Consider the following 25,984-nt stretch of genomic DNA (forward strand, 5'->3'; position numbering starts at 1 on the left):
CAGTGCTCTCAACTGCTGAACCATCTTTTCAGCCCCAAGATCTTTACATATTTTTAAAATCATGGACAGGTGTGTATCTATTTCCTCAGAAGTTAAACATCCATCTGAAGCTCAGGCATAAACAAAACTTACATGTCTCAGGAAGCTCCTAAAACGAGATTCACGGAGGTGCCTCCCTGAAGGTAGAGAAGGCGGAAGGACTTCCGGGGAGAGGAGACTTGTTGAGCTGCCTGTGAACGGCGCAAGATGTTTTAAGGGTGCAGTTTTGTGCGTTGGCACCCATGCTAGTGTGGGCTTTTTGGTGATGCAGCTGCCTTTGAATCATCCATGCTCCTGGAAGTAAACCTCAAGATGCTCAGGAGCTCACTACAGGCATTGCTCGGGTCTCCCCAGGAAAAGTCACACAGCATGGTCCTCTCCACACATCGCCATAGACAGAAGGTGCCCAGCGACAGGCCCTGCGGGGGTGGTGGGCCATTAGTAGAGGAAGGGAACACAGAAGGGGGCCCTTCCCATGGGGCTAGGTTGGATGGGAAGGAGCGGCATCAGCGGTGACACGGAGAGTGGAGTCTTCTCATGGAAGCGGAGAGGGCGCGGGGAATCAATCGTGCCCTCGGAAGAACTCTGCTAAGGAGGGGGCATTAAGCCGCTCCCTCTCCATAGCAAGAAGACAGTCTCTGGTAGCCCTGGAGAGAGCTGACTCCAGAGAATGGTACCAGGTCAGTTTTCAGACGGTTCAGGGGTTGGGTAGAGAGGACTGAGTGTATCTGGAGGTGGGATAATAAAGGGAGGAGAGAAGGTACAGGCTGGGAGGGACAGCACCTGAAGCTCCACCCACCATCCATCAAACACTTTTGTGCTAGGCTCTAGGGAAGAGAGGGTCTCACGAAGCTTGGTGTCTATTTCTAGTGGGAGAGATGTATAAGTCAGAATTAATAAAAATGATGTTGTAGAGACACGGGCAAGAGGCTGACGGAGTGAGTGCATGGAGGAGAGCCTGAGTGCGAGCCTGGACATATTCAAGTGTGCCCGAGACCTGGGAAATGGATTTGGGGATGCTACCCAGAGGAAATGACCTTTGAGCTGAGCTGAAAGGGTGATTAATTGGCTTGTGGTGAGGCTGGAGAGATAGTTTAGTGGTTAAGAGAACCTGGCTGCTCTTCCAGAGGACCCGGGTTCAACGGCTCACAACAGTCTGTAACCCCAGTCCCTGGGGCATCTGACACCATTTTCTGGTTTTCTTGGGCATTGTATGAAATGTGGCACATAGGCGTCCATTCAGATAAGCACTCAGACACATAAAATAAAATAATAAAATCCCCCCCCCCCAAAAAAAAATAAGGCAAGAAAAGAAATCAAAGAGGTTGGTGGGTGGCCCACTGAGGAAGGTTTTTGGGGCATTAGAGTATGACCTATACCTCAGCAAAGTTAGGGTGCCTAGGATGGTATACCATGCCTTGCTCTCCTAAAAGTTATGAGAATTCATCAATGCTCTAATCTGGGGGAGATTTGAACTTTTAAAAAGTTGCCCTGGAGGCAGAGCTGAGGAGGAGTCAGAGTGAGGCCCGGGAGCAGGGCTGGAGGAGAATCTGCATCAGGACCAGATGACTTGAAAGAGGCCTAAAGCAAGCAGTGTGGACAGAGACCAGGCGTGCTTAGAAACAGGCGTGCTGACCAGACATCTGGTTAGGAGCCAGGGGGAGCAGGAAGCTGGGAGGAAGCCAAGCGTCTGGTTTGGGCCATCGGGTGGATGGCAGTGTTCTTTGTGGCACGGGGGAAGCCTGGTTCTTCCATCTGTCTGCCTCCAGACTCCGTTCTCGCCCTCTGGAGGCTTTGCTTACCTCCCTTTTCTTGGTCCCCGTGGTAGAATGTTTCCTGTGGTCGTCCCTTGGGGACTTGTGGCTCTCGGAGGCTGTTTTCCAACCTCGTCTCTTTGGCACTCCTGGGACTCAGAGGAGACGTTCTTTGCTAGTGTAATCACTGGCCCGCTCTCAGCCAGTGAGAAAAGGGGGGGCTCCCCGACCCTCTGACTCCTACCCCCACACCCCTGTGGTCACTCAGCAGCTGTAGACACCGGTAGGCACCTGGTGGGGGCGAGATCCCGTGCTCCCGCAGGAATGAATGAGAGCCAGTCTTTACTGGAAGGCGAGGGAACCGGCAAAGGTTGCTTCTTAGTTTATTTCCAATCCAGGCCACCACAGTACATTTGAAGTCAGCAGGAAAAGGTGCCAGATGCGGAGATGCTGAGAAGACAAAGCTCCTGGACCCCGGTGTGGCTGGGACTGGAGACTAATTTGCTGGGCAGATGGAGGTTGGTCTGAGAGCAACTGTCCTTAAGGCGTCCTGTCATCACGGGTGGCTGGAGCGCACGGAAGTGTAACACTGCTCCATCACCTTTTAATTTTCTCTCCTCCCTTGTTAGCTGAGTGGGAACATGACCTTGGGCCCCAGTTTTCTTTTCTACCAAGTCAGTGAGATCGTCCACCTTCCTGGAGTTGTCTTACAAACCAGGGTCATCTATAGAAGCACTTGGCACCCAGTAGGTGCTCCACAGCCACAGGAATGCACACACCCCTTAGGAACAGCAATCGAGAATGTAAGATGTGGGTCCTCTTATGATGACCATGCTGCAAGGGGAGAGCCATGGGTAGGACTTATAGAACGGATCATGAATGGCTTAATGCAATTTGATAAGAAAAAGAACTTCAAAGCTTATTTTAGGGTGTGTGGGGGATACTAAAAGTGATCCTCGTGGTGAAAAGGTTTTGGCTCTGAGGTGTGGTACCACTTACCCAACATTGCCGGGTGAGTCAGAGACAATAGTGGCAGAGGAACCTGGGGCGGTGATAGTGAGACCAATTCTCTTTTCACTGAACTGCCCTCCCCCCCCAAAGGGGTGAGTGAGCCGACTTGGGAAGTGTTCAGGCTCTCATTTCTGACACTCATTGCTGCCCCTAATCCTCCCCCAGGCATTTGAAACAGGTTCTCAGTATCTGGATTCCTGTTCAGTCCACCTAGGCTTCTCAGCAGGGACTGTCCAGGAAACCCCTTCTATGCGAAGCAGGTGTGGGCGTGGGAAGGCTCCCTGGAGATGAATCACCGCTGCCTCCTCCTTGGTGAATCATGCTTGGGGCTTGGGAACGGCTGGCTGGTGGACCTGAGTGAGGGAGAGCCGAGAACAACATTGCAATGACACATCTCGACCACCAGAGGGCAGAAAAGGGATAGGCAAACCCGGAGCCAGCCACGGCTGGCACTCAGAGCTTGGGAGGGGGTGGATGGAATGTGAGGACCCAAGCCAGGGCTGGATGTGGGCAGTGGGTGCCTGGGATGCCTCCATCGTCTGCCTCAGTGCTGGATTCTCTGCTGGAGAATGTCAGAACAGATTGGGGCTGAGGAGGGGGCGCGGTGGTGGTGGGGCGGGGCTCATCCACCCAATGCTGTCCTGATATTCCAAATACAGAGGCCCAAGGTCACACAGAAAGTCAGAGAGGCAGGTCAGCCTGCTTTTCGAAGTTGCAGGAGCATTGCCATTGGATGGGGCACAGATCCGGCCTCCATGTCTGAGATGAGACACCTGACCGTGGACAGGTGTCCAGGTCTTGCTGACTCTGTAGAAACCCTCCTCTCCTCTTGTGCCTTTCTCCCTGGCTCCTCTCTCACTATTGTGCTTTCTTGGCTCCATTTCCTCACTCCCTTCTTTTTGCCTGACTCTTCCACCTGACTGCTTCTCCTTCACCTTCTTTGTCAGCCTCTAGGCGCTGTCCTCTGGGGACTTTGCTCCTTTCCTGGGTCCCTGTGGCAGGATGTTTCCTGTGGTCACTCCCCAGGGATTTGCAGCTCTCCGAGGCTCTGTTTTCCAACTCCATCTCATTGCCACTCCTGGGACTCAGAGGAGGAGTTATTATTTACTGGTGTGATCGGTGGTGTGCTTTCAGGCAGTGAGGAGAAGACCCCCCTGGCTCCTACCTACCCCAGTGACCCCTATTGCCAGGCGGCAGTCATAAATGCTGGGAGGCACTGGTGTGGGCGAGATCCTGCGCTCACGCAGAAATGAGTAAGACCCAGTGTTCATCAGTGAGCTCACCATGGTGAGGGTGAGAGAAAGGGGGTACATACGTGAATCTGACTAATAGGAAGACGCTAAGGGCAGGAGGGAGGGCACAAGGCGTGCTTTGTGCTTTGCATGTGCCAGAGCAGGTAGAAATGGAGTCTGGTTGGGTTAGAGAAGGCCTTTTAAGTGGTCTTCAAAGGGTAGTCGAGGTCTCAGCAGAAGGAGAGACACCATGTGGGGCTGTGGACACATTCTGAGCAGGGTCATCAGGGAAGCCACGGGTCTTGGCTTCACCATGTGCTTGTACCCTCGTTCAGACAGAGAGGAACAGCGGGGGGGGGGGGGGTTGGAATACAGCGGGTGTTGGCGTGTAGAGTGTTTCACCATGCACTTTATGGAAGAGACACACAATGTAGCTTCTGAGCAGAGAGGTGCCGGCAGATGTGAATGAAGTGGCAGACTCACCCTGAGCGGCGTGCTTTGTTCCCCGTGGGCCCCTCCTCAGGGTGGAGAGTTTTTATTGAGCTCTACCTAAAGTAGGTTGTGATGGAAAAGGAGGCATCACTTTAGGAGGGGAGGAGGGGGACATTCATGTGCCTTGGGGAGGAGGTTGGGGGGATACTAGGGGGCTTTGCAAAGACATAGAAAAGGACACTGGAGGACCCAAGACCCACTTTATCTGTGCTGTGCAGGCTAGTTGCCACGGTGACCCCGGGGCAGAGACCAGGGGCTCTGATTCTGCTAGCTCTCAGAATGCAGTGGTGGTGGCCTGGCCTCCTCCTCTCCCTGGGGGCTGCCTGGTGAGGGCCTCCACACTGGTGCTTGTGGCTTGGGGTTTCTGGCTGCCGCTCTGGCCCTGGGGAGCAGGGTGTGCCTCTGAGTCACCACCTGGGCATCTGGGCCTGGAACCATGGGTGAGTCACCCAGCACTGGGGGAGCAGAGAGAAGCTGCTTGGTGTCTGGGGGGGGAAGAGAGCTGGGCCCACAGGAAGGGTGGTGCCCGACTGGGGATGGGACACAGAGCAGAAGGGGGCAGTGGGGAGTCCGAGGTCTTGAGGTCAGCTCTCCCCTGAAGACCCTTCCTTGGACCCGGTTGAAGGGGACACAGTGTTTATTTTTCTCCATGGAGAAGACATACTGGAGACTGGTGAGGACCTGAGGAAGGGCCGTGGCTGGGTAGAGGAGTCGTTCCCACCCACTCACCCCTCTGTAAAATGAAGAAGAGGGGGTTCATGTCTCCCTCTTTTGCATCCTATGCAGACAGCTGCTCACTGCAGCTGTACCTGGTACGGAATAATCGCCATGGCTCCTTTTGAGGTACTTTTAGACACGCCCACTCACCTCACTACCGTCTTTCAGAGGGATTCTGGTGCCAGGCATTTAAAACAAAGCGAAACAAACAACAAAAGCTTTCTTCGAGCTCCCGACCTCCTCCTCTGTATGTCTCCAGCTGCTCTTTTGGACCCCAGCTTTCTAAGTGTGGCCTGGACTGCTTCTCTCCGTCCCTTTCTGTCTCCCTTACACACACACACACACACACACACACACACACACACACACACACACCCATGAACACAGGCTGTGAAGTTCCTACCCACTCTGTGTCCCTGAGTCCTCGGACACAGGAGGGAGCTGTAGCTGTGACTCACAGGCATAATATGAGAACCAGGCTTGGAATGAGTCTCTAGGCCCCAGAACAAAAGCTGCCTCCCCTCATCCCTGACCAGGCTCCCCTTTCCCACAATGCCTTTGCCTCCTTGCTGTGGCCTAGATGAGCTCAGGGATGCCCTTGGCTGGGCCTGGAGGCTCCTCCAGCTAGTGTCCAGGCCAGCACTGTCTGAGAAGGGAGTGGACCAAGAGGGAGCGTGTGTGGGGTGGCAGGATGCCAGATTCGATCAAGATCAGGTTGGGGCAGGTTCTGTTTCCAAAAAAATGACAAGTTGGGGGTCAGGAGAGCCTCTGAATGCCTACCCTGGGTGTCTTGGCCACTTTACTCCCTTCTGGGTCTTTCTGCCACCTGGTCTGGTGAGTACCTCTGTGCTGCAGCAGACCTGGGTTCCATCTTTGTCCCGCCGTCTTGATCCTCGTCTGTATAGCTTTCTCTGACTTCCGAGTGGGGTCTCCCATTTGAAGGGACCCTCTCTGAAGTTGTGGATGGAAGGACCTTCTCCAGATTACTCTTCAAGTTGCTTTTGCAACTTCATGGTCTGTTCTCCCGTCTCCGGGTCTGAGGTCTCTGTGTTCCTCAGGTTAGATAGGCCCATCTAGGGCCTCATTTGGGGGGCTTAGGCCTAGGGGTAGGTCATGGATATGTGAGAGATGCTTTCATAAGAATCCCTAGTTTGAGCCAGATGCAATGCAATAGAGCCTATCTGTACTCCTGCATCAGGAGACCGAGGCAGGACAGTCATGAGGTCAAGGCCTGACTGGGCTGCACAGTGAGATGTTGTCACAAAAGCAAACAATACTGAGTCCATTTGTTTTTGCTTTTGCAATGTCTTAGATTTTATTAGGACTAAGAAGCCAGAGACTGGGCCTCAGTGCTCAGCCCACCTGGGTCCCTGTGTAGCGGCAGAGCCTTGCCCAAGGCTGCTTCCCGTGCTTTTCTGAGTGGGTGAAGGTGGGCTGGTGGGGCAGAGCTGGCAGGGAACACTCAGGGCTTTCCCTTCTTCCAGCCCTGGCTCCTCTGGCCTTACCCTGGAATCCACTCAATATTCTTAGAGGAATTTGGAAAAAGTGACCTCTGAACTGTGACCTCATCTCTTCCCCTTCTAGCTTGATCCCAAGATACTGGCCATTTAACTTTTTTTAGTTCTAACCCCAACAGAATCCTTCCTGGTGGAGAGGGTCTTCAATCGCCTCCATCCTGCCACGGGTCTGCAAAGAGCCAGCTTGTGTGACACAGCTCTCAGCCTGGCCAGAGACACATCTGTCACCCTATGAGAGTCCCTGGTCCGAGGGACGAAACGTTCCTGCCTAAGAGAGTTTCCCTTTAGATGGCAGAGACTCTGACTTAGATAGACTAGAGTTGGCGAAAGGTTCGGCCCCTTCATGGAGCCTCAGACTTCTGGACTGTTCCCATGGCTACTGTCAAGCAATCCTGGGAGCCCATGGACACATTTGTGTTCTACATTCCTGGCACTGATAGGAGTCAAATCGACACCCTAGCCACCCTGCCATCTCTTCCTGTGGCCCTCTCTGCTTCCCATGGACACTCACGTAGGGAGGCCTACCCCCAGAGGTGTGTCCTTAGGACACAAGGTTCTGCTTCAGGTGACTCCCAGACCACAGGGGAGGTTTAACATCCGATTACAGTGTAAAGTGGCAGTGTGGCCCGTCATCCTTAGGGAGCACACTTCCAGGGCGGGATGCAGGCACTGACCTGCCATTCCTAGAGGGGCTTGGTGAAGCAGACGCGGGCCGTGTAGACTGGACTTGAGGCCGCAAGTGCCTTGGTGGTGGTCTTTTGTGTCTCTAGATCCAAGATGTTCAGTCCCCTGGAAGAGGCTATGGATGTGGTTGTCAACACCTTCTACAAGTACTCTCCGTCAAGAGGGTGACAAGCACAAACTCAGCAAGGGGGAGATGAAGGGACTTTGCAGAAAGAACTGCTGAGCATTGTGGGGGTAATTGAGGAGGCTGGGAGGGGAGAGAGAGTCCTGGGGAGCGGGGGGGGGGGGGGCTGGGGGGGGACACGACCGACAACGACATCTTTTCCTGTTTTCATTCTCAAGGTGCCTGCTGGTGCCAGTGCCAGGGTGGGGCTGAGGACCTTCCCCTTAGCTTTCATGTCTCCGGTCCCTGGGATGGCAGTTAGGTCTATGGGCTTATGAATGGCTGTTTCCTTCAGCATTCCTGAACGCATTGCTGTTGGGGGCTTCAGAGTCCATCTATCTAATCCTGTTGTTTTCTAGGGGAACAGTCCCAAACTCAGAGAAGGGTAGCAGCAGGCCCACGGTCACACAAGGACATTACTAGGGCATTAGTTTCCCTTTTTATTTTACAGTTACATGGCAAGCCAAGAAAGTATGCAGAGAGAATAGGTTCCAGCTAAGACATGAGCCCTGGGACATTTGGCACAGTGGGTACAGCCAGCTCTCAGTTTACTTCCTGCCCTATACAGACGAATGGGGAATCCTAGAGTCAGGTCTCAAGTCTTAATATATGAGGCAGGTCTTGCTTTTTTTTTTTTTTTTTTTCCTTGTTCATTTTGGGTTAATTCTCTCTCATTGTTTTGACCGGTATTAAAAAGTTTGTTTTTGCCGGGCGTTGGTGGCGCACGCCTTTAATCCCAGCACTCGGGAGGCAGAGCCAGGCGGATCTCTGTGAGTTCGAGGCCAGCCTGGGCTACCAAGTGAGTCCCAGGAAAGGCGCAAAGCTACACAGAGAAACCCTGTCTCGAATCAAATCAAAAAAAAAAAAAAAAAAAAAAAAAGTTTGTCTTTATTCATCCTTGAATGAATGCCCTTGCTGATATAGGGGGCAGTAAACTTTGGTTTTTTTCTCATCATCAAGATGAAGCTGGACTCTAGCAGAGATTGGAGTTTATACATAGTCTAAGGAATACCCAGCATCCCCCACTCCAGCAGGCATGCTGGAGACTCTTACATCATACGTCGTCTATCTGTCCTTCCTCACTGGGCCTTCTTGGTTCCTCTCAGGGCTTTCCTCCCCACCATGAACCTGGCTGCCCAGCGGGGAGGGGAAGCTGGATGCTGATGTAAAGGGGAGGTTTTGGTGGTGAGGCGGGCAGGGGGCCAGCTTGGTGACAACTCCACTCCCTGTCACCTTCAGGAGAAGGCAGATGAGGAGGGGCTAAAGAAGCTGATGGATGAGCTTGATGAGAACAGTGGCCAGCAGGTGGACTTCCAGGAGTACTCTGTGTTTCGGGCAGCTGTCCTTATGGTACGGGAAGACCTCTTCCAGGGGGTCCCCAGACCGGCCCGAAGCAGTGTGCCACTCCCTGCCACGAGTCTCCTGGACCGATAAGCTCTCTGTCTTTTTGAACTTGTGCTAAATAAACTGTTGTTTGTTCGTTTGTAGACAATCTTGTAATGGCTCAGTGATGCTGTGTGCCTTGGCTGGATCAGTTAAAGGGCTGGAAACAGAAAGCTCTCTGATTTCCAACACTTTCTGCACCCTGACTCTCCTGAGGCCGAAGGTCCTACTCTTTGGGATTTCACATAAATGAATGAGATTTTGGGAACTGAGGTAGGCTGGTAACATTTTTATTGTGTTAAGAAAGACATTTTAAAAAGGCAGGTTGGGCATATTGGTTCAACCTTTAATCCCAGCACTCAGGAGACAGGGGCAGAGACATGGGCAGGGGCAGGACCGGGGCCAAGGGCAGGGCCAGGGGCAGGGGCAGAGGCAGCAGATCTCTAGGAGTTTGAGGCTAGCTTGGTCTACAGAGTAAGACCCTGCCTTAAAACAAAACAAAACAAAAACAAACAGGAAACATACAAAAAGATAATTGCCACCTACAGCTACAATCATTTCCCTTCCTTCCCCAATTTCAACAGAGAAGGGAGGGTATAACCTTACCTTACCCTTCGGGACTGTGAGTCCTACAGTTTCATTAAGGGTTCCCTTGTCAGATTCCAGGCCCTGGGCAGTGTACTTGTTTGTAGAAAAACTTGATTTTTCTATCTGCTTTCAAGTTGGCTAGCTCAATCTTGAGCTTACCCTCTCCCGGTTGATCCCTGCTAAAACCTCTTAGGAGCCAGCTCAAGCCAAGAATTCTTATGTTTTCTACCATTTTCCTTAAAACTGTAACCTAAGCTGCCATATATTTTCTATCTCCCCCCCACCCCCCAACCCAGGGCCTTGCGCTTGCTCGGCAAGCGCTCCACCACTGAGCTAAATCTCCAAGCCCATGTTTTGCATCCTAAGGCATATCAGGCCGCAGTTTGAGCACATCATTTGCTGTGTCACGACAAGGGTCACCAGCTTTCCATCCTATAAACTCTAGGCCCTATAGTTCACTCTTTCTTACCTCCATCCAATTTCATCTTTTATTATTCTTGATGGGTTTTGATAGCTCCTGGGTTTTGTACTAATAACACAAGCGTTCAGAAGTTACCCAAGGTCTGACCTGTGGTGGTTTAATGGAACTGTTTGCATTTGAATGCCCATGTGGTTAGACTTCTTGGTGGACAGTTCAAGTTTGGTTCAGTGGCTGACAGATGCCCTACTAGCTACCTGTTGCTGTAGGCAACAGTGAACCATTCTAAGACATGGTGGGTGAAAATGTAACGTTTGTATCTCTCATGGTTCTGTGGGTAGGTTGGAAATGGTTGTGGGAGTCTTACTTGGGGTATCTCAGGCAGTTGTAGGTAGAAGTTGGGGCTACAGTCACCCAAGGGTGCTCTCTCAGCAGACTTTGCACTTGGTGATGGTTGTGTGGCTGGAGCTCAGACAAAACCACCAGTGTGCTGATCGATTTATGTCAACTTGACACTAACCGCAGTCATTTGAGAGGAGGGAACCTCGATTGAGAAAACGCCTCCATAGGTTTGGGCAAGCCTTTAGAGTATTTTCTTAATTAGTGATTGATGGGGAGAACCCAGCCCATTGTGGGTGGTACCATCCCTGGGCTGGTGGTCCAGGGTTCTATAAGAAAGCAGGCTGAGCAAGCCATGAGGAGCAAGCCGGTAAGTGGTTCCCCTTTATGGCCTCTGCATCAGCTCCTGCCTCCAGGTTCCTGCCCTGGTTGAGTTTCTTTCTTGACTTCCTTCAGGGATGGACTACAGTGCAGAAGTGTGAGCCAAATAAAGCCTTTCCTCTCCATCTTGCAGTTTGGTCATGGTGTTTTGTTGCAGCAACAGAAACTCTAACTAAGACAATCAGCTTACTACATCCCCCTCCAACAGGGTGTCAAGAAAGTGGGCTTCTCTCTTCTTATTGCCATGAAAAGAGACCATTTGTCCCAGAGGGCCTGCCTGGCCCTGTCTCCTGGCTCTAGACATGTAGGGAGGACAGAGCACAGAGAGCAAGTGGCTGTCACGTGGTCTCTCACCTGCCTCCTTCCTCCTCTTCAGAGCTCTGTCTGATCTACTCTGCAAGTGGCCCCCACACAACAGTTTCCCCAGGGAAGGAAGGAAACAAGCAGAAAAGTGTTGCTTTTACTTGTGTTATTAGAATTATTATCCATCTCCTCTTTTATAAAAAAAAAAAAATCCAACTTTTTTTTCTTTCAAGGTGTCAACACAGCCAGCTAGAAGTAGCCCTATTACATAGCTAAGCCCCCAAAGATGTAGGGGAAGCCCTGTTTAGAGAGGTCACTTCTGCCATATTAGTGAGACAAAAGCTCTTGAGGAAAAAGCTTTTCGGCTCTTATCCTACTCTGTCTTCCACCTGTGAGATCTGGAGATATAGCAGGCATGCTGTGATCAGGAATCAACAAACACAGTGTAGGGGATGGTGTGCTGTAGGTTTAAAGAACAAAATAATGAAAGAACACCGGATTTCAGATGTGTCCTGGACCCAACCCCAAACCACCTACAGCAGACTTTTATGTAAAGTGATTAAAGTCACTGCCAGCCAAGTTTTCTACAATTTACTACTGAATAAACTCTGGATTAGTACAGAATTTGACATTGTGGATATATCTGTGTGTGTGCGCATGTGTGTGGACGCATTGTGTGTGTGTGTGTGTGTGTGTGTGTGTGTGTGTGTGTGTGTGAGAGAGAGAGAGAGAGAGAGAGAGAGAGAGAGAGAGAGAGAGATAAGGGCGCTGTGTATGCTATGGCATACACGTGGACTCCTTTATGCGGGGTCATCCTGAATCTGAGCCAGTCTTAATGATTTGTGGGATGAATAAAGTACAGCAGAAATGATGCCCTGGGAGTTCTAAAATACAGCTTACGAACCTTGCAGCTTCCAGTTTAGGCTCTTGCAGGCCTCACTCTAAGATATGTTAGAAGCTAGGGGCCATACTCTGAGAAGCCCAAGCTTTGTGGGGGAGACTACAGGTCGGACCTTTCTTCCCAGGGAAACTCTGATGTGTGGGGGCCACTTGAGGAGTAGATCAGACAGAGCTCTGAAGAGGAGGAAGGAGGCAGGGGAGAGGCCACGTGACAGCCACTTGCTCTCTGTGCTCTGTCCTCCCTACACGTCTAGAGCCGGGAAACAAGGCCAGGCAGGCCCTCTGGGACAAATGGTCTCTTTTCATGGTAATAAGAAGAGAGAAGCCCACTTTCTTGACACCCTGTTGGAGAGGGATCTGGGAAGTATGGGTCAGGGAGTCATGATGCCAGTAATTAGCATCCTGGGGGTAGTTCTCAAAGCTCCCTGTAAGCACACTGTCATTTCAGCCTCATGACAACGTGAAAGGGACTATCATTAAACCTTTTTTACAGATGGGAAAGCAGAGAGGGGCAGCTTCAGCATTTGGGGAGCGCGGCTTCTGACTAGGTGCTTGGCCTACCCATGCACCAGCCATTTAATCCTCACCGTGCCTGCACCTGGCCCGATGAGGAAGCAGAGGCCGGGAGAGGTTAAGGGCTAGTGTCTGGGCTTGACTCACATCTGTAAGAAAACTCCTCATGCCTGTGGGACACTGGCCTGACAGGCTGGGCCTCTTGCCTCTTTCTGAACTTTGGGCTTTGTGTGAACTGGAGGGGACCTGGCTGAACAGGGTTCAGATGTACCTGGCACCTCACCCTGAGTCACAGAGAGATGGCACCTGCTTGCAGGTGGTTGGCTCTGTGAACTCTGATTTCTTTTGGTGCTGCACAGGTGCAGGCTTCTCAGGTTTGGGTTTGGACAGTCAGTTGGGCTAGCAAGACCAGGCTTACCTGGCTGCCTCTGAGGTTCCCCCCACTTGGAGAGGTTCCAAAGTGACTAACCATTCCTTTTGGTATTTGACTAACTGACATCAGACTGTTGGATCCAGACCAGCAAGCTCCCCTCTTCTTTGTGTGGAGGCAGAGGAGGATCTGGACATCACCCTGCTTGTCAAGGATCTGTGGCCAGATCTCCCCCATTCCTCCTGGACTTGCTGCCGGATGAGAAATGTCGCAAGCTCATCTCCTGTCATACCACCATTTTAGTGTGTGGCTCAGCCACAGAGAGCTCTCTAATGTCTCACGGAAAGGGAGACTGAAGGCCAAGGTGAGTTAGTTATCAAATCCAAGCTGATTGTTTGCTCAGCCACTCAGAAAGGAGCCCAGGGAACAAGTGAAAAGATCTAGTCCAGAAATCCAGTGAAATGGGAAGGTGGTAGGCTGGACAACACCTTAACCCAACACTCAAGGTCCTTCTGTCCTTACACAAGGGGGAAAGACGTGGGTCTTGACTAGGGATGCCTTGAGACTTCCCTGTGCCTTTCCCATGATCTGGAATAGGGCATTGAAAAGCGTGGTTGGAACACGTGTGGTCACAAGGTAGTGATGTGGCCGTAAATCTTGAAAACATCTTAGTTACCCTTATCTCGGTGTCTCTAGTCTTGAAGCGGGAGGAGAGGGGTCTTGTCCTGGGAGTCCAGACAAACATTCACTGAATGACTCACATGTCTACGTGCAGAGTTCAGCAGACTCTGATCCGAAGAGTAAGGCAGAAAAGGAGACAAGCACAAATGGTGGAGGTTCCTAGCTGGTCCACCCTCCTTTATTTATTTGTGACAAGGTACTGCTTGTGAAAACTAGGTTGTGCTCAGACTTGCCGTGATCATCCTGCTTCAGCCTTCCTAGTTCTCAGAGTACAGGCATGCAGCGCCAAGCTTGACTTCTTCTGGTTTTAGTCATCCATCAGACACTCCTGGGGGCCAGAGGGGAAGTGCTTACAGGAAAATGGCTTTCAAAGAAGTCCTTGAAAAATACCCTAGATGACTTTTTTGTTTTGTTTTTGAGACAGGGTTTCTCTGTGTATCCCTGGCTGACCTGGAACTTGCTCTGTAGACCAGGCTGACCTCAAACGCACAGAGACCCTCCTGCCTCTGCCTCCTGAGTGCTGGGATTAAAGGCGTGCACCACTACCACCCAGCACCTACGTGACTTTTTAATTAATTAATTAATTAATTCTATGTGTCTTTTTCACCATGTATCTTGATCCCATTCGTTTCCTCATCCCTTCATACCTGCTTTCTGCCCCTGCTGCTCCCCCAAATAAAACAAAATTTAAGAGAAAAAAATAAAAACAATAAATAAAAATAGGGGAAAATTAAAAATATCGTTTTGGAAGCCGAAGTGTGACACAGTGAGTCACACTGTAAAGCCTTTGCCCATATATCTTTACTTGCCAGTATTCATTGCAAAGAGTCATTGGTGTAGTTCGAGGCCTCTGGTTTGTGCTATACTACATGTTTGGCCCTCACTAGGACTCTTCCTGGCTATCTATCCTGTTGTTACCTTGTGTTATGGAGATCCTGCAGCTTTGGGTCCCTGGGTCAGGTCCCTTCTCGTGCTCCCGCAGATCATAGATGGCGTGGATATTGGGAGGGGCCAATCTGTAAGCCTGGGCCTGGGCCTGGGCAGCTGTAGGGTTGGTCCGCCGGATGAGAAATGAGGACAGCTCTCCCATGTTGACAGCTTTGGGGCTGGCTCACCCACACCTGTGCTAACAGGGTTGGCTCTGCTGCTCCTATGACCACAGGGCCAGCTCTCCCATCTGCCTCGGGCATTAATGGGGGTGGGGCTGGGCTAGGTGACTTTTTATCATTTTAAGTCAAACATTAGAGATGTCAGTGGAACTAGGAGATTTGCTCAGCTCATTACCTCCAAAGCTGCTGATTTTCAAAGTCATCTAGGAGCAAGCAAAGCTTGAATTAGATGCCTCTGCATGTAAGAGCATGCATTGTTTACACAGAAGAACCGAGAGTTTGGTTCTCAACACCCACACAGCACTCAGTTACGGGCTCCGGGACAATGGCGTGAACTGGTACCCCCATTCCACAGCTCCCACGAGGGTCACTTGATCTGTACCAACCCGCTGTTCTCATCTGTGCAGTGGACACAACCAGCCTTTGGCTTGGCTGTCAAAACAAGCGGTAGAGTTAACCTCTGCAGGCTCTCCTGGGTCCGGTTTAGATGCCCTTCTTTCCCTTTTTCCAGCTCCAATTCTGTAGCTTCGGCTCTGGCTCCAGCGTCCTCGCTGGCCCCAGGGCTGGTCCAGGTAATCGGATACCCCTTCCCGTATGTTCTCCATACTTGGCCTAGAAGATCAGAAAGGAGGTCAATTGTTTCAGTTAAGTTCATTTAACCTCACCGGGGCTATTGGATTTGGGTGGTCACTCTGGCCCTAGGGCTAAGGCCACTTTGCCAGAAAGAGAACGTCCAGATTCTTGGGACACTATCTTATTTTGCCCTGAGGTGCAGGACCAGACACTGCCCTTTAGAGGGCTGATGTGTTTTCCAGGGGTCTTAGCCGATGGTGGTGATAGTGAGGAGACAGAGCGGGAGCCAGGGAGAGTCAGGGTTTCAGCTTGTAAGAAGTCCTGCCAGATCGGCCAGCATCCGCTTTCATCTTTTGCACACCCCCTTGCTGATCCTCTGAGGCCAAGCTCCCCAGTCTCGGCAACCGCACATTTCTCAGCGGTCAGCTCACCTGTCCCCAGGGAGCTATGCAAGGGGAGAAGCCGGGGTACAAGGTTCAGCCTAAGGGTGGGGGTGGAGCAGGCGGGCAGGAGAGAGTGGGAAGGAAGGAGGCTGGCTCTGGTCCAGGCCTTCCAACTGGGGTCCCCTGCTGTGCGTCGGGGGTCACTGCAGAAAGGGGTTCAGGGTAGATGCTGGAAAACTTCCAGTAGGGCAGGAAGATCCCAGGCACTTTAAAAAGGGTTTTTGGGAACCAGGGAAGAGAATTTCGAGTCCTGACCTCCATCTCTGTGGCAGCAGAAGCTGAGTAAGATGATCTGGTGAGGAAGGGCTGGATCTTTCTCTCCCCTCCTCCATCTAGGGAACTCAGTGTGTTTCCAGTTAGACTTGGGGGCCAGAGCCCTCACATTGCCATAGTAACAGCTAGTAACAAAAAGTACTTTGAAATGTATTTTCTTTGTTTCTTTTTGAGACAAAGTCTCACTGTGTCGCTCTGACTGGCCTGAAACTCGCTGTGTACACTAGGCTGGGCCTGAACTCACCAAGACTGGCTGGCCTCTGCTGTATTAGTGCTGGGATGAAAGGCATGTTCCACCTTATAAGGCAACACTTTGGATTCTTAGGGTAAGAATCCTCCAAATCCCCTTGGGAGGTAAGGAAACTAAATTTCTAACAAGATAAAGGACATGTGGAAGTCAGGTGGTGAGGAAGGGTGTGGGGTTTGAATGAAGGCCCAATGAAGCGTTCTTTCCACATGCATCCTCCAACCCCACGTCTCTAGCCAGACAAGTCTCTTAGCCTCTCCCAGCTATCTCCTCACGGACAAAGATGCAGTGTTCTTAGGAGCTGTGGCTGTGCTCGGAAACATGAAAGGCTGCCGGCTAGAACATGGGCTCAGGAGCTAGGCTGTTGGACTCCGGCAGCTTATTAAACTCGGGTTTGTTATTGGCTGCATCTCCCACTAGGTCGTCATCCCCCTGGAGAGGGACTGTGTCTCTTTTGTTTATGCTATACCCGGGATGCCTAGTATCAGTCAGTGCCTCTAATGACTTGTATGAACAGTGACTAGCAAGCCTGCCACTCACTGGTTATATGACCTTGGGCAACTCACTATCTCTCTGGGTTAACAGTTACCAAGCCCTTCCTATAGTCTAGCACCATTCATTCTGTGTGCCTCGCTTGTGCTAACTCAAACTCCACAACGACCCTGTGAGATGGTTACTATGTCTGTTTCCATCAGTGAGGAAAATCAGCTCCCAAGAGCAGAGCTGACAGGCTTCAGGTGGCTGGTAGCAGGTGGGAATAAGTCATTGACCTAGAAGCAAATTAATTGCTGGTCCACTCTGGCCCCTCCTTCTGCTGCTCTGTGACCATCTCTGTCCTCTGTCCCAAACTGCTCATAACTTCTTGCCAATAAAACAGGGTTAATCACAGCTCTGACTTCCTTCTGCCTCCATTGCTCACTCCCCTCACCCACATGGCTGGCAACCTCAGGGAGGAGATGGTGGCCCAGGGAAAGCTGGGTGCTGGGCCCAGGGTGAGGTCAAGGGCTGCCCATAGATGCATGAGGGTTTTGTCACCGGCGGCGGCAGCGGGAAGGCAGGCTTCTCTTCTTCCCGCACTCTTCTGGGTGTCCCGGGTCTTCTTTCTGTGAAACAGGGAAGCTGAGGGGTGGGGAGAATGGAGAGAAGTAGCAGAAGATTTCTGTGTCTGGTCAACGGTAGTTTCTGACTATGCCAGCTAAGAACAGCAGGAAATGCTGGACAAAATTAAAACGATCTTTTTCAAAACATCAAAGAACAGCAACGTATTAAGGAAAAACCCAGACCAGCCATGGTATCACACGCCTTTAATCCCAGCACTCAGGAAGCAGAGGCAGGCGGATCTCTGTGAGTTTGAGAACTCTGTGAGTTCTAGGATAGCCAGGGCTATGTAGAGAGACTCTGTCTCAGAAAACAAAACAAAACAAAACAAGCCCCACTGTGTGTGGAGAGATGGCTCAGAGATGAAAAGTGTTGCTGTTTTTGCAGAGGACTCAGCTTTTGTTCCCAGCACCCACATTGTGGCTCACAAGCACCTATTACTCCAGGTCCAGGGGATCCGACACCTCTTCTGACCTCCTGGGGAGAAGGCATGTGTTACACAGATATGTAGGCACTCACACACATAAAAAAATATAAAAACATCTTTAAAAGAAAAAAAAACAGTTGAAGAAGAGGAAGAAGAAGAAGAAGAAGAAGAAGAAGAAGAAGAAGAAGAAGAAGAAGAAGAAGAAGAAGAAGAAGAAGAAGAAGAAACCACATCAGACTTTTAAGTGATGGCCGGAGAGACAGCTTAGCTGTCAAGAGTGTGTACTGCTTTTGTAGAGGACCAAGTTTGGTTCCCAGCACCCACATTAGGTGACTCACAACCACCTGTAACCCCATCTCCATGGGGACTCAATGCCTATGACCCTTGTGGGCACCTGCCCTAATGTGTACAACACTCATGCACATATACATAAGTAAAAATAAAAATAAATCTTTAAAAAAAAAAAACAACAAGAATACAAAACAAAAAAACTTGTTAAAAATGCTTAAGTGGTAGCAAAATCTGCAAAGCTGAGCAGGGAACCCTGAGGGCTCTGGCCAAGCCTAAACTTGAATTTAGGTTTGATGATCTGGGGGATGAGGAAGACATGAGCTGAAGCTCAGGGCTCACAGAGGAGGGGGCACAGGTAGAGAGGTGATGCTGAGCCCCGAAGGGACAATACCCTTAAGCTAAAAGGCAAATGAATGCTCTACCCCCAGGACTGCCTGGAAAGTTGCCCCCGTGCAGACCAGGGCAGCAGACTAGGAAACCAGCTTCCTCAGGGCATCGGGAACATGGCCAGCTCTCACATGAATTTGTGGCCCAGATTCATCCATATCACTGGGAGTAGAGGGGCAAGAAAGTTCCAGCCCCAACAGCTGAAGGCTCCCTAGGAACACCCTTCCTTCTAAGTCTCAAAAAATACCTCACAACCATTTCCTCCAGTGAAATAAGCAAGTCACAGCCAAAGGCCACCAAACACACAGTGGCCTGGTGGGGCAAAGAGGATGATGTCCCATGGCCTCAGACTTCTCACCTGTAAATAAGGGCCTTAGCCAGATGGTCCCAAGGTCTCCTCCCCTGTACAGGGACTCAGGAGGTACAACCTAAGAGAATCCCAGGTGGGCTCCCATTTTGTATTCTGGGTCTCATTCCGATCAAGAGCTCAGGAGAGGGATGTGTGTGTGGCTGGAAGGTGCCACCAGGAAGCTGTGGCCAGTTCCCAGCTTTGGGGAAGGGCAGAGGGGGAATGAGCTGGGAGTGGTGTCTGAGACTCAGACTGGGCCTTTGATGTGTGCGTTGCTAGGTGGGTGGTGGGCCTGTAATAGAGGCTACTGAGGGAAGAAGGCAGGGGACCCTGGGGGCAGCCTCAGGGTTGACCTACTTGGGTCCTTATAATTGCTCCCTTCATCTCCCGAGAGGCTACAAATAGGGACGTCCAGTTGTTAGGCTCCACAGCTGAAGCACCAGCAGCAGTGGTGAGTGTGGCTGCTTGGGAACTGCCTGGGGCTGGGGCTTGGGGCAGCTCAGGGACCCCTCAGCCGCTAGCCTGTTCCTGGGTGCAGGGCCCTGGTATGGGAGCAGAGAGGTTATGCTAGCAGGTGATGGGGTGAGGGAAACTGGATATGGTAAACTCAGAGGTTCCCCTGGACACTAAGGGGCGGTGAGGTGGTTAGGCCTGGGGAGTGTGCGCAGCCAAGACCTCCCACTGATGTGGGACAATGGGCTATCTGTGGTTCTGGTGCAGCCCTTAGGGAGCTAGCTCCTTGCCTCTTTGCTTCATTCCCGAGGATGAGGAGGATGAGTCGGGACAGGCTAGGGCTGCCAGGAAGGAGAGGATTCCTGTGAATCTTCAAGCCCCAAGCTTCTGAACTAGCAGCTGAAGTGGCGCCAGGCAGGCTGGGAGGAGCACAGGACTCCGAGGAGCTGAGCTCTGGGGATCTCGGCCCTTTCCTCTACTGGGAACGCGGATCCTTGTTCCAGCCCCGGACTGTCACAAAGTAGACTCCGGCAATGCATGCCCCTTCAGCCCCCACCTCCCACCCCCTACTTCCGTGCTGGCCATTTGCTCCCAGCAGAGGGAACTCACCAAGAAGAGTCTTGGCTCTGGCTGCCCTGTGTTGGAGGACTCCAGTCCCCTGAGGGAGTCGAGAGTGAGTCATTGGACTCCTGTGGAAATGACTTTTGCCTTCCTGCCTGCCCAGGGTTTGCCCAGGCTGGGTGGGCAATGGAAGGGGACAATAGAAATGGGGGGAGGGAGGGAAGGGGTCCTAGGAACTACTTCCCTTCCATCAGAGTGGGGGCCTCTTCTCAAAGCCTTCTGACTTAAGACTCCCCCACCCCAGGGGAAGGGAGGGTGGCTATAGGATAGGGCAGGTCATAAACGAATAGATCTATGAGCTGATGGACTCCGCAGAGAACACCTGGTCCATGTTTCTGACTAGGCCTGTGAGACTGGATTAACCCACTTTACAGATAAAGATAACTGAGACCCAGAGAGAAACAGTTCACCCAGGGCTGCAGAGTGAGCAAGAGGAGGATCCCCAGCTGCAGCTTCTTTGGGTCAGGGAAGGAGGCATAGTGAGGTGGTAGGGGATCCCCTCAAGCTGACCATCCCTGCTGGCACTGGCCTCACCAGGGCAAAGAAGCACTGGGCGGGGATTCCTACGGGATGGAGCTCCAGGTCCCCAAGGGGCAGAGGCTTCTAGGACCAGGGGCTGCAGCACACGGTGTCCAGTGGGAGACTGAGAGTTCCCAGGTGTTTGGGTGAGAAAGGACCGGAGTGAATCAATCCTTAGGGAGACCCACAGTGGGGGTTGAGGTGATGGGGTAGGACATTCTGTTCCTGAGAAATTTATGGTAACGTTGGACTTCTGTCCAGAAAAATCACAACAGGCACAATGGGAAGGTAAATTGGTGTGTGTGCGTGTGTGTGTGTGTGTGTGTGTGTGTGTGTGTGTGTGTGTGTGTGTATGGTGTGTGTGTGTGTGTGTGTGTGTGTGTGTGTGTGTGTGTGTGTGTGTGTAAGTAGTTGTCAAGGATGGCTGCTCAGAGAAAGGCGAACTTCAGGACGGTAGAGATTGACAGGTCTGGAATCAGCTCCCGGGAAACACTGAGAGAGAAGGGGAGTGATGGCCTGGCTCTCCTTGTGTGTCACATCCTTGTTTTGTGACAGTGAGGATGACCCGGCCCCTGGAGCAGGCAGTCGCTGCCATCGTGTGCACCTTCCAGGAGTATGCTGGGCGCTGTGGGGACAAGTACAAGATCTGCCAGTCGGAGCTCAAGGAGCTGCTGCAGAAGGAGCTGCCCACCTGGACCCCGGTGAGCACCCTCATACCTCTCCCCGCCAGCGGAAGGCGCCACCTGGACTCTGCAAAGAATGGCCTGGGGCCGCCGGGCGGTGGTGGCGCACGCCTTTAATCCCAGCACTCGGGAGGCAGAGCCAGGCGGATCTCTGGGAGTTCGAGGCCAGCCTGGTCTCCAAAGCGAGTTCCAGGAAAGGCGCAAAGCTACACAGAGAAACCCTGTCTCAGGAGAGACTGGACTGTGAGGAGGGGACAAAAGGAAGTGAGCTGATGTGGCTGCCTGAGCCTTAGCAAAATAGGATGTAAAGGAGGGTGACAGTCACTCTTACTGTCCTGTGGATAACACCTAACTCATAGCAGGTTCTCCATAGTGAGGAGTCGGTGCTCAGCAAATGCACCGCCGAGAAGCCGGGAAATGGGTGTCTTATCAAGATGGGTTGGAATGGGGGAGGTTCACCCTTAGGAGGGGGGTGGTGTGGAAAGCTGCTTAGGCTCCTCATTCCGGTCTTCCTGATCTTCCCTTCTCATCCCTTCCACAGAGTGAGTTCCGGGAGTGTGACTACAATAAATTCATGAGTGTTCTGGATACCAACAAGGACTGCGAGGTGGACTTTGGGGAGTACGTGCGTGCCCTTGCCAGCCTTTGTCTCTACTGCCACGAGTACTTCAAAGACTGCCCCCCTGAGCCCCCTTGCCCCCAGTAGCCTCTGATCCAGAGGGGCATGCCATCCTGGAAGGGCAGAGTCTGCTCTAGTGCTCCGTCTTTGTCCCTGAGGTGGTCCTGGGTGCGTAGCCACACCCTTCCTACCCTCCCTGTGGTACCCTTTTAACCTGGACTTAACCAGGTCCCCGATAATGCTAACCCTGGCTACTCAGGAGCACTTTCCTAGGGATGCCAAAGTAGTGAGGGGTGGAACAGTAGCCAGCCTTTGCTTCTGGTCTTGGGAGGGAGGAACATCTCTGCTCTCACTTTGGAGGCTCAGCCATGTGCACACAATTGGGACCACTGTGGCCGGGGCCTACTCTACTCCTAATAAAGAACTGTCAGCTCGGCTTGGTCTGGTTCTTCTGATGGGACACGCGGGACTTTGGGATGGAGTCCTTGGGAACCTTTGCTCTTCTACGCTCATTACCACTGGAGGAAGGAGGCCGAGGGCAGGGGCTCCCAAAGGCAGTGTCAGACTCCACAGGAACGCACAGGTCTCAGTGTTCAAAGGAGGGTGGGGCCGACACAAGCCCCCACCAGGTGAGGCCGGGGGGGGCTTTGTCTCCACCTCTCTGTCCCCTGTCTTGAGGTGGAAGCCCTTCCCTTGGGCTTTCTAGGAGGGCAGGGGCCTCCGTGGGAGGTACTCAGTACTTGTGATGGGGCGCTCCAAGAAGGGTGTGGCTGTGGCTGTGGGTGTGGGTGTGGGTGTAGCTGTGGGAGACCAGAGAGCAGCAGTAATAGGATTAGGGCCTCTGAGATACTTCCTTCCAGTCAGGGAGAGAGGCTTTGTATTGATTGGAGGGGGAAGGGTCCCTATCTCTGAAACCACAGCCCCCTGAGGGCCCCAAATCACCATTTCTGACCCTCACTCAATTCCCGTGTTTGTACCCCATCCTTAGAGATTAATCCTGACTCCCCATTTTATCTCTTTCTCCTCTAACTCTCTTCTCTAAGCTGAGTGTTCAACCCTGAATGCCCCCATCACCCCTGATACCCTCACTGGACCTCCCACCCATTCATGATCCTCCAGGCCTCACTACGGCCCTAAGTCCATCAAGACCTCCTATGCATCTTTCCTACTTAATACCTGGGGTGGTCCCAAGGCCTCTCCTGACTTGCTAGTCTTCATCCTGGATCTTACTGATCACGACAGAACGATGTTTAGGCTGGAGAGAAGGGCTGACCCTCTGTCCCACTGGCTGGGGTCACCTTCCCAATTCCAGGGCCACACATTCCCAGGGCAGTTTTCCACCTCTGGCCCATCATCTCTCCATCTCCTTTCCTGTGGCCCACATCCCATGCCCAGGTTGCCACTTCTCAAAACTTCCTAAAACTTGGACTGAGCTGCGGCTACTGGGTGGTAGCCACACCATTCAGGTCTCTGCTGTGCCCACTGGGGCTCACTCACTGCTGGCCTGTGCCTGCTGGGGAGCAGGAGGCTTGGTTCCCAGACTGGGCTGGTGGAGGGGGCTGGTGGAGGGGGCTGGTGGAGGGGGCTGGTGGAGGGGGCTGTGACATTTACTACATCAACCAACAGCAGGAGCACAGGATCCATGCTCCCCCCCCCCATCCCCTGCAGGGGCAGGGCCTGGCGGGGTATAAATAGGGCGGACATTTGGGCTCTCCCCAAACCTCTCTGTTCAGCACTTCCTCTCTCTGGGTCTGGTGAGTTGGGTTGGCCTGATTGATAGCAGTGTTAGCGGCTGAGGCTGGGACAGGAGAAAGGGAGGCTGCTGGGGAGACAGATGTTTTTAATAGATCCAGATGAGAGATTCTGATGTGGAGGCTCCTGTGTGTGTGTGTGTGTGTGTGTGTGTGTGTGTGTGTGTGTATTGCACAAGAACGAAAAAAGAGTGTATAGATGGCATTTGAACTCTCAAGAGTTTCTGAGATGCTGCAGCGTATGTTTGTGTTCGGGAGCCGTGGATAGGTACCCTGACAGTCAAGCCAATGTGTGCAGGAAGCAGGTGCAGGAAGCCAAGCGAAGGAACCTGTAGGCTTTTTAACGTTTAAATTACAGTTATTTACTTGTGTGCACGCGTGGTGTGGGTTGGGGGTGCGGGGCTCATGCCGAGGCGCACTTGTGGAGGTCAGAGGACAACTTGTGGGAGTCAGTCTGCTCCTTCTACCGTGCGGGCTCCGGAGATCAAACTCAGGCCGTCAAGCTTGGTGGCGAGCACCTCTGCCCACTAAGCCGTCTCTCGAGCATCCGTCCCTCTGTAGGCTTTTGTGTTCATAGTGGGTTTTGTGTTCATATTGGTGCCCTGTGGACACGTAGCAGCACCCAAGGCCAAGAGAGCCCGGCTTCCCCACCCTCCGCTTATGCCCCTACCTCTGCCACCCCATCTCGCTCCTCCCGAAGCTGGTCACCAGGCAGCTGGGTTTTTTCCGCTGTAGGGCCCTGGGCAGGCAGCCAGCAGCCGCGCCCAATGCCGGGAGGGAGAAGCGTGGGTCAGAGCCTGGTGCTTGTGGTTGAGTCGTGGGAGTGAATGAGCTGAGTGAGGGATGGAACACTGCTGTTGTTGAGGCCAGGGCTGAGGGAGGCCCCCAAAAGCTGCTGGCGCGAACCTCCAGAGCTTGTGTGGTAGGCTCTGAAGGTTTCAGAGCCCAAAGCATACATGACCCTCTTGCCATGGATGGGCCCCACTCCTCTGGGGCAATGAGGGCAGTCTCCTGAAGTGCTCCTGGAGGGTAGTTTGGAATGGAGCACTTAAAATGGGGGCAGAATGAGTCTATGAGTACAACGCCACATAGCCAGTTCTTGAAACACTGTTGGTGTGGGTTGGGAAAGGCTACCTTTGTGTCTCCTGCCTCTAGGTCTCATCTGTCACCATGGCATACCCCTTGGAAGAAGCTCTGGATAGGATGGTGTCTACCTTCCACAAATACTCAGGCAAAGAGGGTGATAAGTTCAAGCTCAACAAGTCGGAGTTGAAGGAGCTGCTGACCAGGGAGCTGCCTAGCTTCCTGGGGGTGAGTGGGTCCTGCCTGTGTATTTCATGTGTGGTGCATCCCCAGGAGGAGGATGGGGCTCTGGTAGGCACCAGCCTTGAGGCAGTGCCTGGCTACCACTGGCCTATATCCCTAGCTGGGGAGATGGAGGCCAGAGAACTTGCTCCAGGTGCTTGGTGTGAAACCACAGTGAAGCATCTACCTCTCACTAGCCCTCCCTCAGCTGAGAGAAGGCTTAGAATGACCACAACTGAAGAGATATAGGGAAACCAAAACAACTGCCTAAGGTAGTCAGTGTCTGAAACTGCAGCCTGGATCAGGACTGTTGGCAAGAGAAGTTGAGTTTCTGTTTGTGAAGACACGATTATGGAGGCACACGAATACCTGCAGACCCGCCCCTCAATAACACTTTGCATTAGCCGATGCTTCACGGTCACGGCTGTTACCTAACGAGATAATTAAAGCAAGCATCCGGAAGATGTGGTCCCACCCTTCCCAAGCTACCCCAAGTGCTCATCCCAGGAGCGTCCTCCTCTACATAGCTTAGCCCCAAGGCTGCCAAGGAGTGCCTGGAGGCCTTCTGGAGCTCCTGGCTGGAGGCAGAGATCTAGCTCGGGTTTGGCTTCTAATTGTGCCTCTTCTACCTCCAGAAAAGGACGGATGAAGCTGGATTCCAGAAGCTGATGAGCAACTTGGACAGCAACAGGGATAACGAAATAGACTTCCAGGAATACTGCATCTTCCTGTCCTGCATCGCCATGATGTGCAATGAATTCTTTGAAGACTTCCCAGATAAACAACCCCGCAAGAAGTGAAGACTCCTCCGATGAAGTGTGGGGTGCGGTCTGCGGGAGGGGGCTGGTGGAGATCTTCCCCATTGCTTCTGAGCATAGTGCCTTACTCTGGCTTCTTCATACATGTGCACAATGCTGAGCAAGTTCAATAAAGAGTTTTGAAACTATGAGCTGTTGCCTAAGGGACTGGAGATTGTGGGTTGAGGGCCGAGGGAGGGTGTGTCACAGGGCAGGGGTAGGGACTGCCGGGAGTTGAGCTGGAGCTTTGTGGGGACAAAACCAGAAAAGGTTGAGGGGGAGTAGAATGGCTGATTTAGTGTGCATGCAAGTGTGTGTGTGTGTGTGTGTGTGTGTGTGTGTGTATGTGTATGTGTGTGTGTGCGTGCGCGCGCGTGCGCGCACGCATGCCCACCCACATACATGCAACAAAGCAAGCTCTGGGAACACTTATGGCAGAAGCCACCAGAGGCTTGGCTTGAAAGGCTCCAGATGTGGGATGTTAGCCAGCCCACCACCCTCCCTCCTCTCTCCAGAAGCGCCTCTGGGCTCAAGCTGAAGTTGGGATGGGATTG

The 25,984-nt window shown here is 52.3% G+C and overlaps 3 protein-coding genes across 3 annotated transcripts; all 3 read left to right on the forward strand.

Moving 5' to 3' along the window:
• Positions 1-5,010: 5,010 nt before the first annotated feature.
• Positions 5,011-9,357, forward strand: LOC102928584 (protein S100-A2). The gene is given in 4 exon segments (XM_076573768.1): positions 5,011-7,599; positions 7,601-7,643; positions 7,646-7,680; positions 8,849-9,357. Coding segments are annotated over 4 exon segments (333 nt in total). The 5' UTR covers positions 5,011-7,539; the 3' UTR covers positions 9,044-9,357.
• A 9,681-nt stretch (positions 9,358-19,038) lies between these two features.
• S100a3 (S100 calcium binding protein A3) lies at positions 19,039-22,012 on the forward strand. The gene is made up of 3 exons (XM_076573769.1): positions 19,039-19,133; positions 20,831-20,976; positions 21,500-22,012. The coding sequence occupies exons 2-3, from the start codon at positions 20,836-20,838 to the stop codon at positions 21,662-21,664; spliced, it is 306 nt and encodes a 101-aa protein (XP_076429884.1). The 5' UTR covers positions 19,039-19,133; positions 20,831-20,835; the 3' UTR covers positions 21,665-22,012.
• Positions 22,013-23,209: 1,197 nt separating this feature from the next.
• On the forward strand, positions 23,210-25,579 carry S100a4 (S100 calcium binding protein A4). Its single transcript, XM_006976236.4, has 3 exons — positions 23,210-23,331; positions 24,484-24,639; positions 25,269-25,579. Exons 2-3 carry the CDS (start codon positions 24,499-24,501, stop codon positions 25,431-25,433), a joined length of 306 nt encoding a protein of 101 aa, XP_006976298.1. The 5' UTR covers positions 23,210-23,331; positions 24,484-24,498; the 3' UTR covers positions 25,434-25,579.
• Positions 25,580-25,984: the final 405 nt, after the last annotated feature.

This window comes from Peromyscus maniculatus, chromosome 6 (assembly GCF_049852395.1).
Source record: "Peromyscus maniculatus bairdii isolate BWxNUB_F1_BW_parent chromosome 6, HU_Pman_BW_mat_3.1, whole genome shotgun sequence".
Lineage (NCBI taxonomy): Eukaryota > Metazoa > Chordata > Mammalia > Rodentia > Cricetidae > Peromyscus > Peromyscus maniculatus.